General features: G+C 40.8%; 1 protein-coding gene and 1 long non-coding RNA gene across 3 annotated transcripts in view; one reads left to right on the plus strand and one right to left on the minus strand.

Annotated features, from left to right (window-relative positions):
• PLAC8B (placenta specific 8 B) overlaps nt 1–18,598 on the plus strand; it is a 45,626-nt gene that overhangs the window by 20,893 nt on the left and 6,135 nt on the right. For both annotated transcript variants that reach the window (XM_038582259.1, XM_038582260.1), the window contains 2 exons: nt 14,330–14,471; nt 17,175–17,299. In XM_038582259.1, the coding sequence (XP_038438187.1) occupies nt 14,330–14,471; nt 17,175–17,299 (267 nt within the window). The remainder of the gene's footprint in view (nt 1–14,329; nt 14,472–17,174; nt 17,300–18,598) is intronic.
• LOC119867177 lies at nt 566–14,402 on the minus strand. Its single transcript, XR_005382894.1, has 2 exons — nt 14,250–14,402; nt 566–916 (listed from the first exon to the last, which is right to left on the minus strand). It is a non-coding gene; the product is annotated as an uncharacterized LOC119867177 (long non-coding RNA).

The raw sequence follows: 18,598 nt of genomic DNA on the forward strand, positions 1-18,598 counted from the left end.
TGCCATGCTTTTCAAAGTAGTGTAGGATAGCCTACTGTGTCCAACAAGAAACACCTATCCGGGATTGTGTTTCCTAACTTGATCATTAATTTCATTCCTTATGTTAATACATACGCACATTTGCTTGTGCTGGTCTAATTGTGCTTTGAAAATATTTTACTTGATCTATCTATGTAAAATATTAGAAATAGAAAATGGGATTTTTGAATTAGCTAACGAATCATGAGGATCTTTGAATTTTTAGTATGAAAGTAAGAAAACAGACTAGAATGCTTCAAAATTAGATTCTGGTCCTTCATTTATATGCATAGAGACATTACCCTTCTCACTTATCATTACATTTGATAGCTTAAGAGATGAGAGATCATGAAATGAAAATATCTCAATCAAGGTGAAAAAATCGGCTCAGTCTGCAGAGCATGCGACTCTTGATCTCGGGGTTGTGAGTTCCAGCCCCATGTTAGGTATAGAGAGTACTTAAAAATACAGTCTTAAAAAAAATCTTTTTTTAAAAATCAAAATTTAGCATCAGTAAACACTAGAAAGAAGAGGAAGATCTCAGCAATGCATTAGTACCTGGATTTATTAATATTAATATAATAGAGTAATACATCAATACTAGCAGTTAATATTAATATGATTATGGGCTGTTCTTCTCAAGAGTGACATGTTCCAAGTCAAGGGAGACAGGTATAAGGTTAGTTATAACAAAGATCTATAACAAATAGATCAAATTAGGATGCTTAAAATGAGCCAAATTCTGCAAGGATTCCTAGTGTTGAGGCCACTCCATGAAATGAAACTTCTAAAGAAAGGAGTTGTAGTCTCTCTTCAAAACTTGTGCCAAGATTTCCATTTCAGTTCCTCCTGTCTCCATTTTTTTCTTTTGCCTGAAATCTTCCATCACTTTCTGCTCCTGTGGGGATCAAAGATGACAGAAAATAAAACAGTTATGTGGTCACTTAGAGACAGGCAGAGCCGCTGACCATGGAAAGGGAACTACAGACTACTCCCTAGTCCCTACCAAATCTAACACAATGCTTTTACATACATTGGGTGCCCAAGAAATATTTGCTGAATTAGATTGGATTTGTAGTTATTTGTAACAGAAAAGAAATGAAAAAGCCAAGGGCCGGGGCACCTGGATGGCTCAGTGGTTGAGCGTCTGCCTTTGGCTCAGGTCATGATCCTGGGGTCCTGGGATCCAGCCCCACATCAGGCTCCCTGGAGGGAGCCTGCTTCTCCCTCTGCCTCTCTGTGTCCCTCATGAATGAATGAATGAATGAATGAATAAATAAAATCTAAGAAAGAAAGAAAGAAAGAAAGAAAGAAAGAAAGAAAGAAAGAAAGAAAGAAAGAAAGAAAGAAAGAAGAAAGAAAGAAAGAAAGAAAGAAAGAGCGAGCCCAGGACCATGGGCTACAAAGTGTGCTCTGCAAAGCCACTGGCACGGGAATCTCCCGGGATGCCAGGGTTCTGCCATCGACAGACAGAAAGGAGAGAATGGGATTAGTTCAGCCTGTGTTCCTCACGCAAGCAGGAGGCCCTGGTATAGGCTGTATCTGTCTGGAGAAAAGGGTACTATTTTTCTAATTCTCACTAAGCTGTGTCTACACAAAAGGGTGACCTTTCTCTCCTTTACACAATAGCACCTTCTGGGTTAGGAGCAGCAGCCGTGAGTGTGCTCGAGGGTCCTCAGTACAGATTCCTGCATCCAAGCCCTGGCCACCTAAATAACAAATTTGGAGAATAATGCCCAGGATTCCACCTTGTAAACAGGTTCTCCAAATGACTTTATGCCAAATAAGCATTGAGGACCGTTGAAGTTGGGAAGCAGGCTTGTAGACAAGGTCTCAGAAATTCTTAGCATCTTTACTGGCACTAGAGAGATTTCAAGGAAGTTGTCTTCTGTCAGGTTTTTTTGTTTTTGTTTTTTAAGATTTTATTTATTTATTAATTTATTTGAGAGAAAGAGCAAGAGAGAACACATGTAGAGGGAGGGGCAGAGGGAGAAGCAGGCTCCCTGCTGAGCAGGAAGCCCAGGCAGGCCTCTATCCCAGGACCCTGGGATCTTGATCTGAACTGAAGGCAGCTGCTTAACCAACTGAGCCACCCAGGAGCCTGGAAGTTGTCTTCTGTTATCACCACCCACTCCCCACCCCTCAGCGCCCCCCCCCCCCCCCCACACACACACAAACACTGTTGCTCTTCTACCTCAAATACCTAGGTTAAAAACTTTTGGATACTTAGTGGCTGAAGCAAAGAGATTTGTAGTTGCCTGGACACTGTGCATTTGTTACCATTTTAGATTTTGTTGCAACTTCAAGTTCTCTAGAATTTTGAAATATTTAAACCACAGAGAAGCGCACAGGAGCTTATTTGCTTTCACCTCTCAGTTTTGTAAGACCAAGGAGGTAAGGCCTTGAGTAAGAAATCTCATGTGAGAGTTTACAAAACCCTTTTTAAAATAAGATATATCGGTCGGATGAAAGCCTAATGCTGGTTCCCTCTGGCGCTGCTCTCCTGGGCTGGGCCTTCCCCACTGCTGCAGGTCACCTTCATTTAGAGACAAACTTCCTTCCAATACCATGAGAAATCTCTGGGGGCCCGCACTCTCTGCTCAGTTATCTGTGCTAAAAAGTTCACGGAAGCACCTGGGTCCCCACAATTTCCCATATTCAAAAGAGGAAGTCAAAAAGTAATGAAAGAAACAGAAACCTAAAACTTTTTATTATTGGGCTGAAGACTGTAAAGGCCACTAAACTGAGAAAGTAAATTTTGTATAAATTAAGTGGCAGTCAGCATAGGGATATTTTGGATGCAGCTGCTTGCTACAGAATGAATATGCAAATAGACTCCAAAGGCGCTCAGAGAATGTTCAGGTCTCAGGCTGCTGTCAGGGCTAGGGGCAGCCAATTTGAATTCACAAATACATAATAGCATACACTGAAGACAGGCGAAGGAAAGGACAATTCTGTAATTGCAGACGAGTTTTTATTCTGAAATCTTCAGATTGTTCTTATACTAAAATCATAGTGCAGATTTCTTGAAAGATAAGTGCCTGGGTGGGGCTCAGCGAGTTAAGCTACTAACTCTTGATTTTGCCTCAAGTTGTGATCTCAGTGTCCTGAGATAGAGCCCCCCATTGCTCTGTGCTGGGCATGAAGCCTGCTTAAGATTCTCTCTCTCTCTCCCTCTTCCTGCATTCCTCCCCCCACTCATGCTCACTTTGTCTAAAAAAATAAATAAAATCTTTAAAAATATATATTGCTTTTAAAAAAATGAAGAAAGATAAGCTAGTTACATGAGCATGTCTTTCCTCTGAGACAAATTGTAGAAATAGTCATTCATTCAGCTGGTATTTATTGAATGTCAGTTGTGTGCCAGGCATTGGCTAGGGGCTAAGGGAAAAAAAAAAAATACAAAGAGCCATAGGATAATCAGCATAACTTAGCCTTTACAATTTTTTTTAATCACTGTGTTCTTTTTATGTTTCCAAAAATGGGTATTTCGTGTGTTGCTTATAAAAGAAATAAGTGTCCATTGTAATTGTTTAGACAATATACGAATTTATAAAGATAAAAGTAAAAAAAAAAAAATCTATTGGCCAATCACCCAGAGATAGCCAGCTAACACTTTGTTGTATAACACTTTCATATTTTCTTTTCTAATATTTGAGTTTTAAAAGGAATGCCAAAGAAAATGTGAAATTTTTTTAGTATTTCCTGAAAAATATTTCAGTATTTATTTAGTATTTATTTAGTATTTAGTACTTAGTATTATTTAGAAAAATATTTAGTATTTCCTGGCCTTCTTCCCAGGTCCTAAATGTAGGAAGCTGTCACCCAAAATATGGTTTCTACCATTGGGATACAGGGAAAAACTGGATCTTAGCACTCTGGCGGTCTAAAGGGCCCCGTGAAGGAGGCCATGGCTCAAGTGGGCACCGGCCAGGTCCCATGCACACCGTCTTCGCCCGGCCTCGCACGTTTCCTCAGCGAGAAGGGAGTAGGAGAACGCGGTAGTGAGAACGTTACTGGGCACCTACTGTGTGCCAGGCCCTGTACTAAACTTTCGAGATGCATCAGCAAGAATGGCCCACAGAATTCCCCACCTTTATGGGGCTTCCATTCCAGACTGGAGGCTGACTTTTGCCCAAAGCCAAGCGAACTATTGTGAAAGGCGTGAGCAACAGAATGAAATCACTGGAATTTCTTTACCCCCTTTTCCGTGAGATGGCCAGAGCGAATTTGTTTAGAGAGCTGCGGTTGCGGCCTAGTAAGACAAAAGTGGGCATGTGCCCCGCAGTGGACTCTAGGGCCCACCTAATAGGTATTAAAATCAGCGAGGTGTGTTGGTTTCTCTGTCTCTCTTCCGGATCGGAAGTAACTCATCAGCCCACAGCAGCTGGTGTAAACTTTTCTAAGTTTCTGCAAAGGCTCGGGGAGACCGGGGGCTGGCACGCGGCGGGGAGGTGGGGGCACGGCCGGCCACCCGGCCCCGCCCCCGGCCACCCGGCCCCGCCCCCGGCCACCCGGCCCCGCCCCGGCCCGCCCCCGGCCCGCCCCTGCCCGTCGGCCCCGCCCCGGCCCGCCCGGCCGCACGGCCCCGCCCCCCTGGCCGCCAGCCCCGCCCCCGGCCGCCGGCCCCAGCTGCCCGGCCCCGCCCCCTAGCCGCCAGGCCCCGCCCAGGCCCCGCCCCCCGTCGCCCGGCCCCGCCCAGGCCCCGCCCCCCGCCGCCTCCGCGGGCCGCCTCCTGCAGGCGCGCCCTCCCGCCCCAGCCTCACCTGCTCTCCTCGCGGCCGCCGGGGCAGGCCCGGGAGCCGCCGACCCCTCCCCCCGCCCCGGGGCGTACCTACCCGGCGGTGATGGCCAGGAGCATGTGGGCCGCGGGTGGAAACAAATCTGGGAAGGCCGCCTCCCCCGTGCACCGTCCGCCCTGAAAGCTGCAACACGGGCCCCTGCTGGGCAGGGAGGTTCCAGGGCTTGGCTCAGCCTGACACCCGCCCGCTCCGGGCCGCCGTGACCTGCCCCCTGGAAGGGCTCCTGAGAGCACTAAATTCCATCGCCTCCGGGGGACGCCTCCTCCCGACACAGACGTCCACGAGCCAGGTCACTCCAGTCAATTACAGCATATTCCTTCGCAAACTTTTCTGTGATATCTACAATGGTCAGCCTCTCTTTTATCGTCAAACAGCAGTAAAAGACCGTTATGGTTTGTTTGGGTTTTTTTTACTAAAGCAAAAATCTAAACCGAAAACCACTCGAATGTATCTTTATAAAAGAGCAAACCTAAATAAATTTAAAATAAGCTTCAACTACACTGGATGTAGTTTATGATATTTTATACAAAAAAGAACTTCTTCAGAATAGTTCCTAAGAATGAGAAGGAAAAGCTAATGATTATTATAATGGCTGTGTTTACATTATGCATTATTAGAATTTGGGAATATATTTTAACAGCATTTGTAACCGATAGTTTCTGTATTTTTCACTCTAAATCCTATGGGGCGGGCTCCCCTCTTCCCATGTTCCTTTTTTATGTTTTGTTTTGCTATGTTAAAAATAATTTTAGATTTATGAAAAATGTTGCAAAAATAGCACACAGAGTATAACAAACTTTGACCAGGATATACAGTAAATGGAGCCCTCCCACAAAATGCAGCCATTTGGGAAAACAGCTTGAAGGGAGGCTTCAAAATGCTGCATACGGCGTTGGTAATATAGTGTTGAGCATAGCTACCTCCAAAATGTTAAACATGGAGTTACCACGTTGACCCACAAATCTGACTTCTAGGTATATATCCAGGAGAAGCGAAAACATATGTCCTCACAAAAACCTATACACAAATAGTAATAAGAGCATTATTTGTTAATAATCAAAAAGTAGAAACAACCTAAATGTCCATCAACTAATGAATGGATAAACAGAAAATGGTATAGCCACATAATGGAATATTATTCAGCAGTTAAAAAAGTACTGATACATACTAGAACATAGATAAACCTTGAAAACATTGTGCTAACTGAAGGAAGTCAGTCCCAAAAGACTATACACAGTCTTCTATATCCCCAGGGACATGTTTTATGACCCTCAGTGGATGCCTGAAACTGCAGATAGTACCACACCCTAAATACAGTTTTTTTTCTTATACACACATGCCTATCACAAAATTTAATTTATAAACTAGGCACACTAAGAGATTACCAATGATATTAAAATAGAAACATTATGACAACATACTATAGTAAAAATTATGTGAATATAGTCTCTCAAAATGTTATTATACTGTACCCACCCTTCTTGAGATAATAAAATGCCTATGTGATGAGATAAAGCAAAGGAAATGACGGAGGCATTTGACAGCTCTATGCTACTAGTGACTTGACCATATGTCAGAAGGAAAATGCTCGATGCTCTGCTTCCAGACCTCAGTTGACCATGGGTAACTGAAGCCACAGTTAAGGACTGCTGGAGGGCAGCCTGGGTGGCTCAGTGGTTTAGCGCCACCTTCAGCCCTTGGCCGGGTCCTGGAGACTTGGGATCGAGTCCCACATCAGGCTCCTGCATGGAGCCTGCTTCTCCCTCTGCCTGTGGCTCTGCCTCTGTGTATGTGTATGTGTCTCTCATGAATAAATGAATAAGATTTTTTTTAAAGGACTGCTATATTGTATAGTTCCATTTATATGAAATGTCTAGAATAGGGAAACTAATCTGTTCAGAGCTGGGGAAGGCTAGTCCAGTGGGGAGTGGCTGCTAATGGACATGGATATTTTTTTAAGGGGTGTGTGATAAAAATATCCTAAATTAGATTATAGTGATGGCTGTGCAACTATGAATATATGAAAATTTCTCAAGCATACATTTTAAATGAGTGAATTTTGTAGCACATAAAATAAATTTCAAAAAAGCTTTTTTATTTAATACACAGCGTTTCCGTGTACCCTTCACCCAGCTTTCCTGATTCTTAATGTCTTACATCACCATAGTGTAAATATTGAAACCAGGAAATTACTGCTGGTAAACTATTAACTAATTAATTGATAGATCTTATTGAGATTTTACTAAGTGTCCCACTAATGTCTCAGGGAAGAGAAAAGCAATCCCTGCCACCCAGGAGCTGGCCCAGTGTGGCCAGCAAGATGTTGGTATTGCTGCAAGCTGGCCTGGCACTCATGCCAGGTCTCTTTTGGTGGAATTTTTTTTTGAGATATAATTGACACCTAACATTCTATTAGTTTCAGGTATACAACATAATGTCTTAAAACTCGTATATATTGTGAAACATTCACTACAATAAGCCATATTACAAATTTTTTAGATGAGAACTTTCAAGATTTATTCTCTTAACAACTTTGAAATATACAATACAGTAGTATTAACTATAATCACTATGCCATTCAATACATCCCCAGGACTTACTTTATAGTTGAAGGTTTGTACCTTTTGACCACCTTTATCCATTTCTCCCACTCCCCACTCCTCACCTCTGCAACCACCAATCTGTTCTCTATCTGTGAGGTTGGTTTGGTTGGTTGGTTGGTTGGTTGGTTTTAGAGCCCCACACAAGAGAGATCATACAGTATTTGTCTTTCTCTGTCTGAGTAATACCACCGAGCATAGTACCCTCAAGTTCCGTCCATGTCGTCACTTACACTAGGTTTTGATGTTCTCTTAAACATAAAGAATTTCACAGAAATCATCAACATCAAATAAGCTAGTCTATGATCATGATGGATCAAGATAAAAACACTAGCACTCTACAATCATATTTGGACAAATATTGGAACTTAAACATTATCCAAGCCACAACATACCAAACATTTTCCTTTCCTGGCTAATATGAGTTATTGCTACTGCTTTACCTCTTGCAGGGTTAGCCTTGCACTCCATCAGCACTCCATGTAGGTGAGATCTATCAATATACCCAATTGTAGAATTGTGTTTCACTTTCTGGACCACCTCCATTTCCTTGATCCACCTCCAAATCTACCCAACCAAAAAGTGTTTTCTAATACCCGGCTACTGAATACCACCCGCCTGTCCCCCGGCCACAGTCTCAGTGATGTTCCTTCTCACTTTCTATAGTAAGTAATAAAGCCAACTTGTTTAACTACAGTTGTGTTCTTCATGGTCTGTGGTTGGAGAACATTGACAGTTTCCTTTCCTGTTCCAGGATTCAATTCAGGAACCCAAATTGCATTTGGTCACCATGTCTCTATAGTCTCCTTCCCTCTTGAATATTTCATCTGTTTTTATTTTGTCTTTCATGACTTTGACAGTTTCAAAGAGTATTGACCTGATAATTTGTAGAATATCCGTCCCTTTGTGTTTGTCTGATGGTTTCTTATGAGTGGATTTTGAGTACGTATTTTTGGTAAAATAACACAGTAGTGATGTTGTGTCCTTCAGTGCATGATAATAAACACATAAGTATCCATTTATGAGTCTTGCCTTCAACAAATATCACTGTAGTGGAAACTGGGTGGCTCAGTAAGTTGAGTGTCCTACTCTTGATTTCGGCTTAGGTCATGGTCTCAGGGTTGTGAGATCAAGCCCTTTGTCAGATTCCTTGCTCAGCATGGAGTCTGCTTGAGATTCTCTTTCTCTGCTTCTGTTCCTCCCCTCACTCTTTCTCTCTCAAAATATATAAATAAAATCCTTTTTTAAAAAAAGAAACAGGTATTATTGTGATGTTTGCCAAATGGTGATAGCTCCATCATTCCTTCTACATTCATTAGTAGGAATTCTATCATAAAAAAGCACTATGCCTTCCCCCTCTTTTTAAAATTTGTTCTTTTATTTATATGAGTATGGAATTATGGATAGCTATGTTGGTTTATGAGTTATAACCCATTATTAACATTATTTTGTTGCTCGAATTGTCCTGGTTTGGCCACTGCGACAGCCATCAGATGGGCTCTGAGATCCTGGCTCTCATTCATTCTTGAGCCCTTTTTGACATATAGGTCAAACATGTTCAGGATTCTCTTATACTTTCCCTGCCCCAGCCCTGGAATCAGCCATTTCTCCAATGAACTCTGGCTACTTTTTATTGGAAAATGGCCTTTCAAAACCAAGATTTGGGCACAAGGTATATTCAGTAATACTGAACTTTTGTTGCTTCTAGGTCTTCTCCATGGACAGAGATAGGAAACATATTTATGTTTACACACACATCTGTGTGTGTGTGTGTATGTGTGTAAATAATCATGAGGTTGTACCTCCGATTTCAATCTGACAGCACAGGATTCATACTAGCCCTCCTCCTTTCCTTATTTGCAATTCTTTCTGAGATAGTAAAAAACCTTAATCTCATTATCCAAAATATACTTATTTGTTCAAGCCTAGCATATATATAATATAAAGAAGTTTCAGAATTGCTAATCCATTCTCTTATGAAAAATAGGTTTACTAACTAGGGTATAATATTTGTTCTTTTCGTCTTTAGACTTACAATACACAGTGAAAACCCTGCTTTCTGAAGTTATTATGGTTACCTTTTTCTTCCTCACTGCCTTCAGTGTGTTTCTAATATTAATTGTAATACAAGTAGGTTAATTTGTTACTGTTTATATTGCATATGGGGTTCCTTCCAGCTCTGGTTGGATTTAATGATACATTTATGTGTTGACTTAACCTGTAGTGTCTTAGCATGATTTAGAGTAAGAGAGATACAAAAAGGTACACTTAAGGTGTCAGCCCATCCCTACCATTCCTTTTCCATTCTCCCATTCTTTTCACCCGATTTACTCTGAACATTACAAATTCATTCATTTCTGGTTTATTCCTTCTGAAATTCTTATGCTATATATGTTTTCTTATACCCCTTTATTCCTTACATAAATGATATCAGACAACAGATACTCTTCTGTACATTTCTTTTTAAACGTAGTATATCTTGGGCAGCCTGGGTGGCTCAGTGGTTTAGCACCTGCCTTCAGCCCAGGGCGTGATCCTAGAGACCCAGGATTGAGTCCCACGTCAGACTCCCTGCATGGAGCTTGCTTCTCCCTCTGCCTGTGTCTCTGCCTCTGTCTCTGTGTCTCTTATGAATAAATACATAAAATCTTAAAAAATAAATAAATAAACTTAGTCTATCTTGGAAACCATTCTATATCCGTTTATAGAGATTATCCTCATTGTTTTTCTTTTTTGATAGCTTCATTAATGCTCTGTTGTATGCATGTACTTTTAAAAAACAAAATTCAACTGAGTAAAATTTAAAGATCTTATGGCTTTTTCTCAATGATTATGAATCAAGCAGCATCCAATCAAATAGTTAGGAAGGAGCTCCAAGGAGCTGTACAAAATGAGAGATTTTTATAGACAGATGGGAGCAGAAACAAGGCCATTATACTAGACAAAAAAGCAAATAAATGATTATGTCAAGGTCACTTTTCTTCAGGGGTTGGCAGGAGTCTATCAGGCAAATTACCTAACAAGTTCAGATTCGGCAATTCCTGACTGGTTTAAGATTCCATTTCTGGGAGGGCTGAAACTAAGTCTCAGGGTGGTGACATGGGATTTAGCATAAGTGATTCCATTTTAGGCCTGTTGTCTTGTTTCTAACAGTACCATAGTTTACTCAACTAAGCACTTGGATTATTTACAATATTTTGCAAAAACCAACAATGCTGCTATAAATAACCTCAGGTGTATATATCTTTACATTGTTGAAGATAAATCTTCGGGATAATTTCTAGAAGTGGGATTACTTCAAATGGTAAGTGCATATGCAGTTATGTTAGGTTTCTTCAAAGTTCCTTCCAAAATGGTTGTATTCCCACCAACATTATTTGAGTGCCTATTTCTTCACAACCTCGTCAAAAGAATACATTGCATACTTTTTAACTTTTGCCAATCTGACAGGCATTTAATTTGCATTGCTTTAATTTTGAGTGAATTTGAATATCTTTTTGATATATATTTTTAGGAGTCATTTTTATGTCTCTTCCTGTGAATTGTCTGTTCCTGCCTTTTTATTATTTTCTCAACTTTGGGGCTTTTAAATGTCTTCTTGTTTTAGAGGGTTTTTAAAAAACACTTAATGTCAGGGCACCTGGGTGGTTCAGTCGATTGGGCGGCTAACTCTTGATTTCAACTCAGGTCATGATTCTGGGGTCCTGGGTTTGAGCCTCATGCTGAGTCTGCTCAAGGATTTTCTCTCCCTTTCCTTCTCCCACCACTCGTCTCTGTCTCTGTTTCTGTCTGTCTCTCTCTCTCTCTCTCTCTCTCTCTCTATATATATATATATATATAATTATTATTATATATATTATGTATATACATAAAATAAGTCTTAAAATAAAATAAATACTTAATGTTAAATTTTGTACTCTTAGTACTTATAATCATTTTATTAAAACTTAAAAAATATGTAGTATTTGCATACTATACTCTCTAATGGGAAGGGAGATACCTAGAGCTACTTTCTGATAGTGATGATGTTCAACAGATACAAACATTTAAAAGAACATTTTTAAGCTTTTCCTACTTCCTAAAAAAAAAAATTAAACTAGTTTTATCTTCATCCAAAATAACTGAGCATTCTTTCTATGAGACCATGTGCCAAGACTCAGGGGACAATCTGTGAGAGTGGACCTGGATAATTTATAATTAGCTATGATGAAGCCTGGGCAGATTTAGACATGTTTGAACCATTCTCACACGATACACTTTCAGTTGCGTGGAGAAATATCCAAGACATTACCCTGTTTTTAAAACTATTCCTGGTCTCATATACTGCATAGCTCCCTTCTTGTTCAAGGGAACTAGCAAACTAGCTAAGTGTTAACTAAGCAATGAGATCTGTAAAGAAATCAGCTAATTCAAGAAATAGAAATGTGTAAAACAATATGGAACAACTGAGGTACTTTGTTTATGGAACTGCTCTCTCTATGCAGAAAATAATGTAAAAAAGGCAAATAGTATAATGACAATGCCTGAGTACCTCGAGGCACTGTATTTTCAATTTCAGTGTGTGTTTGGGTGTGTGCTTTTCAAAACATGTCCTGAATTTTGAAGTGGAAATGTGTTACATCCCAGGGCCCAGCACACTGTAAGGGAATCAAGCATATTGTAAGTATTTAATTCAATGAGGCTGTGTACCTTTATAAGCCCAACATTTAGCTTGGTGCTAAAGGAATAAATATGAAAAGAGGGCTCCAGGTCTCAAGGAGATCACAACAAACCAGTGACAACACCACACTACACTAAGCAATAATGATGGAGTAGGAGTCGAAAGCTAAGAGGCAAAGGGAAGAAAAGGGTCTGTGGAATGAGCCTCAGAAAGATATGAACTCCACAGTTTACTTAAATTTCCAGAGTGTCCATTTCTTTATCAACTCAATAAAGATAATAATTCCCATGGGACACGTAGGTAACTCAGTCAGTTAAGTGTCTGTCTCCAGCTCGGGTCATGATCCTGGGGTCCTGGGATCAAGCCCTGCATGGGGCTCTCTGCTCAGCGGGGGCCTGCTTGTCTCTCTCCCTGTCCCTCGTGTGCTCTCTCTCTCAATCTCTCTTAAATAAATAAATAAATAAATAAATAAATAAATAAATAAATAAATAAATAAATAAAATCTTTTAAAAAATCAGGATTTGAGCAAGGATACTCTTACTCCAAATCTAATCTATGTTCTATGACCCCACACTGCCTCTCATGATAGAAATTAGAATTAACCTCACAAAACGAACTTAATAATACATTTTGTGGAGACCTACTATTAGAACTTTCCCCAATGTGTGTCAAAAGGCTCCCAAGCCAGTACTGAGTGGGGGACACAGGCTCCAGGTAAATTTGAAGTGAAGAGCCAGCTTGGATACAAATAGATTAGAGAGGACTGCTATGATATTATGGTTTATAATAAGAAATATATGGTTTTCATCCCTGTTCATGGCACAGAGCTTCTAAAATCTCTGGAATCTCTTAACTGATAAGAAGCTCTTAACTGGTAAAAGTGTTCTCTTTTTTATACCCAGACCCTCTCAACTACTGAGGAGTTTATGCTCAAGAAGCAACTTTTGGAAAGCCCTTGAGGATGGGGCTGATTGCCAAGGGAACCAACCTTGTGATTAGAGGCTTGGAACTTTCAGCCCTAGCTCTCAGACTTCGAGGGCAGGAAGAGGGGGCTGAAGATTGAACTCAGTTACCAATGGCCAATGGTTTAATCAATGATGCCTAATGCAATAAAGTCCCAAAAGGATGGGGTTCAGGGAGCTTTTGGGTTAGGGAGCCAGCAGTAGCAACCCCAAATTTCACACATTCTGAATTTATAATATCTCTTCATCTGTTCATTTGAATCCTTTAGTATCCTTTGTAAAATACCAATAATCTAGTAAGTGAACTGTTCAATTGTTCTCTGGAGTGCTGTGAGCCACTCTAACTAATTAATTGAACCCGAGGAGGGGTCATGGGACCCTCCAGTCTATAGCTGATAACCCAAAAGCACAGGTGACAACCTGGGCTTGTAACTGGCCTCTGAAGTGGGGAGGTAGGAGCAGTCCGAGCCTTTCACCTGTGGAATCTGACGCTCTCTCCTATAGACAAGTGTAGAATTGAGTTGAATTGTAGGACACTCCAGCTGGTATTGCAGAATCGCTTGGTGTGGGAAAAACTATCACACATTTGGTGAGCAGAAGTGAAGTAGATTATTCCATGGGTAGACAGAAAACGGGGGAGGGTTTTTTTTTTTTTTTCACAACTGCCAATCAGAAATAAATCCAAAACAAAAAGGAATTTTAAAAATGAGCCAGAGGGGAAAGGTGTGTGTTCACAGTAGTTGAGGATGGTACAATTTTAGAGAAGCCCATTTTCTGCAATTCACTCCTTTTTTTTTACAAAAAAAAAAAAAAAAAAAAGATTTTATTTATTTATTCATGAAAGACACAGAGAGAAGCAGAGACTTAGGCAGAGGGAGAAAGAAGCAGGCTCCCTGAGGGGAGCCTGATGCAGGACCCCCAGATCACACCCGGAGCCGAAGGCAGACACTCAACCCTTGAGCCACCCAGGTGTCCCAATTCACTCCTTCCGACTACTATTAGGAGTTAGTCATTCATTCCCCTGTCTTCATTCACCTGTATAAAAACAGCAGCAATAACTCGCTTTTGCTCCCTTACTCCAAGGGAAACAATTTTTGCTCTGACCACCTCAGTGAATCCCTTCCCCCAGTGACCTCTGTCCCCAGGGGAGGGGAGAGAGAAATTATGTTCTTTGAATAAGCAAGCAACTTAATCTAAATTATCTCACTTGGCTGTGGAGCGGAATGCCTCAACGCAGATTTCCAGGAGCCACCTGGAGTCCACTTACACCAACTTTTCCCTTTTCAGACTGCTGCCATTGAAGATCCTGCATTGAAAATGCAAGCACCGTCACCAGTGGTCATTGTGACTCAGCCTGGATGTGGTCCCATGCCACAAACCTCCAACTGGCAGACAGGCATGTGTGATTGCTTCAGCGACTGCGGAGTCTGTAAGTGCTGGGTAATGCCCCTGTAGTTGCCTTGGAGGCTAATGACCAAAGGCCAAAGCTTTCCCTCATTCCTCCCTTATGGCATAGTCAAGGTTCCCGGCCTATTACAGGGCATCTGGCATGTCAGGCAATGAATGGTAAGTAAAGATAAAAGGCTTGTGCTGATTATAGTTCATTTTTCACCAACACATCAATCAATAGTCTTTCTTTTAAAATAAGTTCTGGAATTAAGATAATAGTAACAAAGCTGATGATTCTCACAATGAATGGGTCTGGTCTAATGATTATAAATAGAACATACATTAAAATAAAAGGGCATTTCCAGTTTACCTTGATCTAAAAAAAAAAAAAAAAGAAGAAGAAGAAGAAAAGGGAAAAAGACTTGTTATATATAAACTCATTACTTTAGAGTTACATTGTGCCCAGTACACAAGGGATAGTATTCATCCATGGTTTCAACATGAGCTCAGTGAAGAACTATTTTAATTCATACATTTAGGTTTTTATACACCTGAGTACAAAGAATTCTAAAGGCAGTCAGCTTCTCCTCAGGAAAAGAATCTCTGACTCTGCTTCATTTCCTTTTTGTGAGATCTCTCCAAGTAAAACAGGGGAAAGTAAATTTGGGGGTGGGATGAGGATGTCAGAGAGGACCAAAGAGGTTAGTTCTCAACCAGGAAACAAACAAGTCTGCCTATGAAAAAATTTGCTTTGAGAGGCCCCCGGGTGGCTCAGTCAGTTAAGTGTCAATCTTCAGCTCAGGTCATGATCTGGAGGTCCTGGGATTGAGCCCATTGGCTCCCTACCTAGCAGGGAGTCTGCTTCTCCCTCTTCCCCTGCTGCTCTGCTCCTGCTCTCTCTCTTTCAATAAATAAATAAAATAAAATAATTTGCTTTGAGGTGTATTTGCCTGTCTCAAGTCTACAGAGTGTTATGAGACAAGCAAAGAAAATATATTAACCTAAAGGTTAAAACTTACCAGTGAAAATGAAATTTGGAATCAAGTTGACCCCTGCACAACAGAGTTGTTCAGTTTGAACTGCACTGATCTGCTTATTTGCAGATTTTTTACAGTACAGTGCTATAAAAGTATTTTTTCTTCCATATGCTTTTCTTAACATTTCCTTTTCTCTAGCTTACTTTATGGTAAGAATATAGTATAGAATACATATACAAAATATGTATCAGTCAACTGTTTATGTTATTGGTGAGACTTCCAGTCAATAGTAGGCTACTAGTTGTTAAACTTGAGGGGCATTAAAAGTTACACAGAGAGTTTTTGGCTGTACAGGGGGTCAATCCCCCTCCAAACCCCCAGATTGTCCAAAGGCCAACTGTACATTAAAAACCACAGAGAGAAAAAATTACCTAGAAAATGGAACGATGGGTTTGTTTATTGGCTCTCATTGCCTTACTGGATGACCTGGGGTGATGACTTACACATCTCAAGACATTAGTTCAACATGTACAAGTCATAGTAATACTAGACTAGCTACATTGCTAAAACCCTACAAAGATGAATATTTTAATCCTCCAATCCCTTGTATTATCACCCAAATAAGTGAAAAACAAGTTATAATATAAAGTTTAATTGCTTAATGGCAGGACTTCTTAATTGCAGACCTGACCAAATCACTCTCCCTTCTTAAAATATTTTGGCGATTCCTCATGACTTTCATGACCAACTCCATGCCCTCATACTTCATCATCCAGTCCCTAACCTGCCTGCTCCTCCAACTTTATCCCCATCCCATCCAGCCATGCTGAATGAACACCAGCCACTGCCAAGACATGCCAAGTGATCTCAAAGAGGATCTTCTCCCTTTTGTCTACCTGCAAAGTTCTAATCATCTTACAATATTCACATCAAGCAGCATATCCTTCCCAGAGCCTTTTGGGGCCTCATTTCTGTGGGTGACCCCTTGACATCTTGAGTAGATTTCTGCTGGAGAGTTTTTTTATATTATTACCTGACTGCCCTACTAGCTAGACTTCAGACAGCACCACTCAGTTCTGAGAATAATCTCTGAGAGGCACGTGGGTGGCTCAGTTGGTTAAGTGCCTACCTTAGGCTTGGGTCATGATCCCACTGTCCTGGGATCAAGTCCCACATCTGGCTCCCTGCTCAGAGAGAGCCTGCTTCTCTCTCTGCCTCTGATTGCCACTCCCCTTGCTTCTTCTCTCTCTCTAACAAATAAATACAAAAAAAAAATCTTAAAAAGAATAATCTCTGGGACATGACTAGATTTCTTTTTTTTTAAGATTTTATTTATTTATTCATGAGAGACACAGAGAGTGAAGCAGAGACATAGGCAGAGAGAGAAGCAGGATCCCTGCAAGGAGCCCAATGTGGGACTCGATTCCAGACCCTGGGATCACGCTCTGAGCCAAAGGCAGATGCTCAACCACTGAGCCACCCAGGTGCCCCTATGGCTAGGTTTCTGTGAGCCATTCAGTAGATGAATGAAGGCAGTACTACAAAAAGGATGTATACTTTTCAAAGTGTGATGATACCTGAAATGGTTGGGTGGGGAGAAGGGAGAAGCCAATGCAATGCTGAGCAAAAGCATTGAGGTTGGACTTGGCAGCAGGATGTTTGGCCAAGGCCTCATGAATGGGACTGACAGTAATGAAAGCAAATTAGCTTTCGAAGGTGGCAGGAACAGAGTGGAGTAACTGGTGCCTCTGGCTTCCTGTGTCTAGGTCTCTGTGGCACATTTTGTTTTATGTGCCTTGCCTGTCAAATTGCAGCTGACATGAATGAATGCTGTCTGTGTGGGACATCTGTCGCAATGAGGACCCTCTACCGGACCCGATATGGCATCCCTGTGAGTCTCTTATGACACTGTACCATTTAAACATGCATCCACACTCAAAATAATCGTTACAAATCTGCAAGCCCTTTGATGGTGTCCATGACCTGAATTTGATTGGTAGGTGTTTCCTAGCATGTGCAGCCTTGTGCTCCAGCAATAGATTCTTTGGTTACATGACCTCCTTCTAGGTTTCTATTAAAGACCTTAGAGCATAAGCAACTGTTGTAACTGCAATGTCTATCATACAAGCACGGGGCTTACTCAGAACCTAGCATGCCCCAAGCGCATTACAGAGGACGCTTCACTGAATTCTCAGACCACATTTTACAGATGAGGACTTTAAAGTCTTAAGGGGTTTGGGTAACACTGCCAAAGATACGCACTAGTAGTAGAAGTTGTCACAACTCTGACTTTCCATGCATACGCATTCCATTATTGCCACAAGCTGCACCTCAAGTAGCAAGAGGATGTGTTAGGGCTCGCCAGAGAAACACAACCAAAAGGAGATATACAGATGATGTAGAAAAACATAGATCTATAAATAGAGAGGGAATTTTTTAAGGAACAGGTTCATGTGATTGTGAGGGTTGGCAAGTCCAAAAAAAACCAGAATAGGCTGGCGGGCTGGGAAGACTTCAATTCTGAAAGCAGCGTGCTGGCAGTATTTCTTCTTGCTCTGAAAATGTCAATCTTTTTCTATTAAGACCTTCAACTGATTGGAGGAAGCCTACCCACATTACAGAGGATAATCTACTCAGGATCTACTGATTTAAACGTTACTCTCATTTCTATTTCATATAATAGAACTGTCCAATCTGTACTCTTTTATCTAACTTATTTTACTTAGTATAATTATTTTGAGATCCATCCAAGTTGTTAAGTGTTCTTAACACAGTAAACTAAATTAGGGGGAAGAGAAAATATTTGGATGGCAAATAAGCATGTAAAAAGATATTCAACATCATTAGTCATCATTAGAGAAATGCAAATGAAAACCACAATGAAATATGACTATGGGAATGGCTAAAACTAATCAGCCTAACCACATTAAGTGTTGCCAGATATGGAGGAACTGAAACTCTCATACAATACTTGTGGGAATGTAAAATGCAGTTCCTTAAAAAGTTAAACACACCTACCATTTGACCCAGCCATTCTACTCCTAGATATTTACTCAAAGAAATATATGTTCATACCAAGACTTGTATCAGAGCGATTTGGCTTGTAACAGCCCAAACTAAAAACAATCCAAATGTTCCCCAGCAGGTGAATGGATAAATAAGGTATGATATATCCATATAATGGAACAGT

This window comes from Canis lupus, chromosome 32 (genome assembly GCF_011100685.1).
Source record: "Canis lupus familiaris isolate Mischka breed German Shepherd chromosome 32, alternate assembly UU_Cfam_GSD_1.0, whole genome shotgun sequence".
Taxonomy (NCBI): Eukaryota; Metazoa; Chordata; class Mammalia; order Carnivora; family Canidae; genus Canis; species Canis lupus.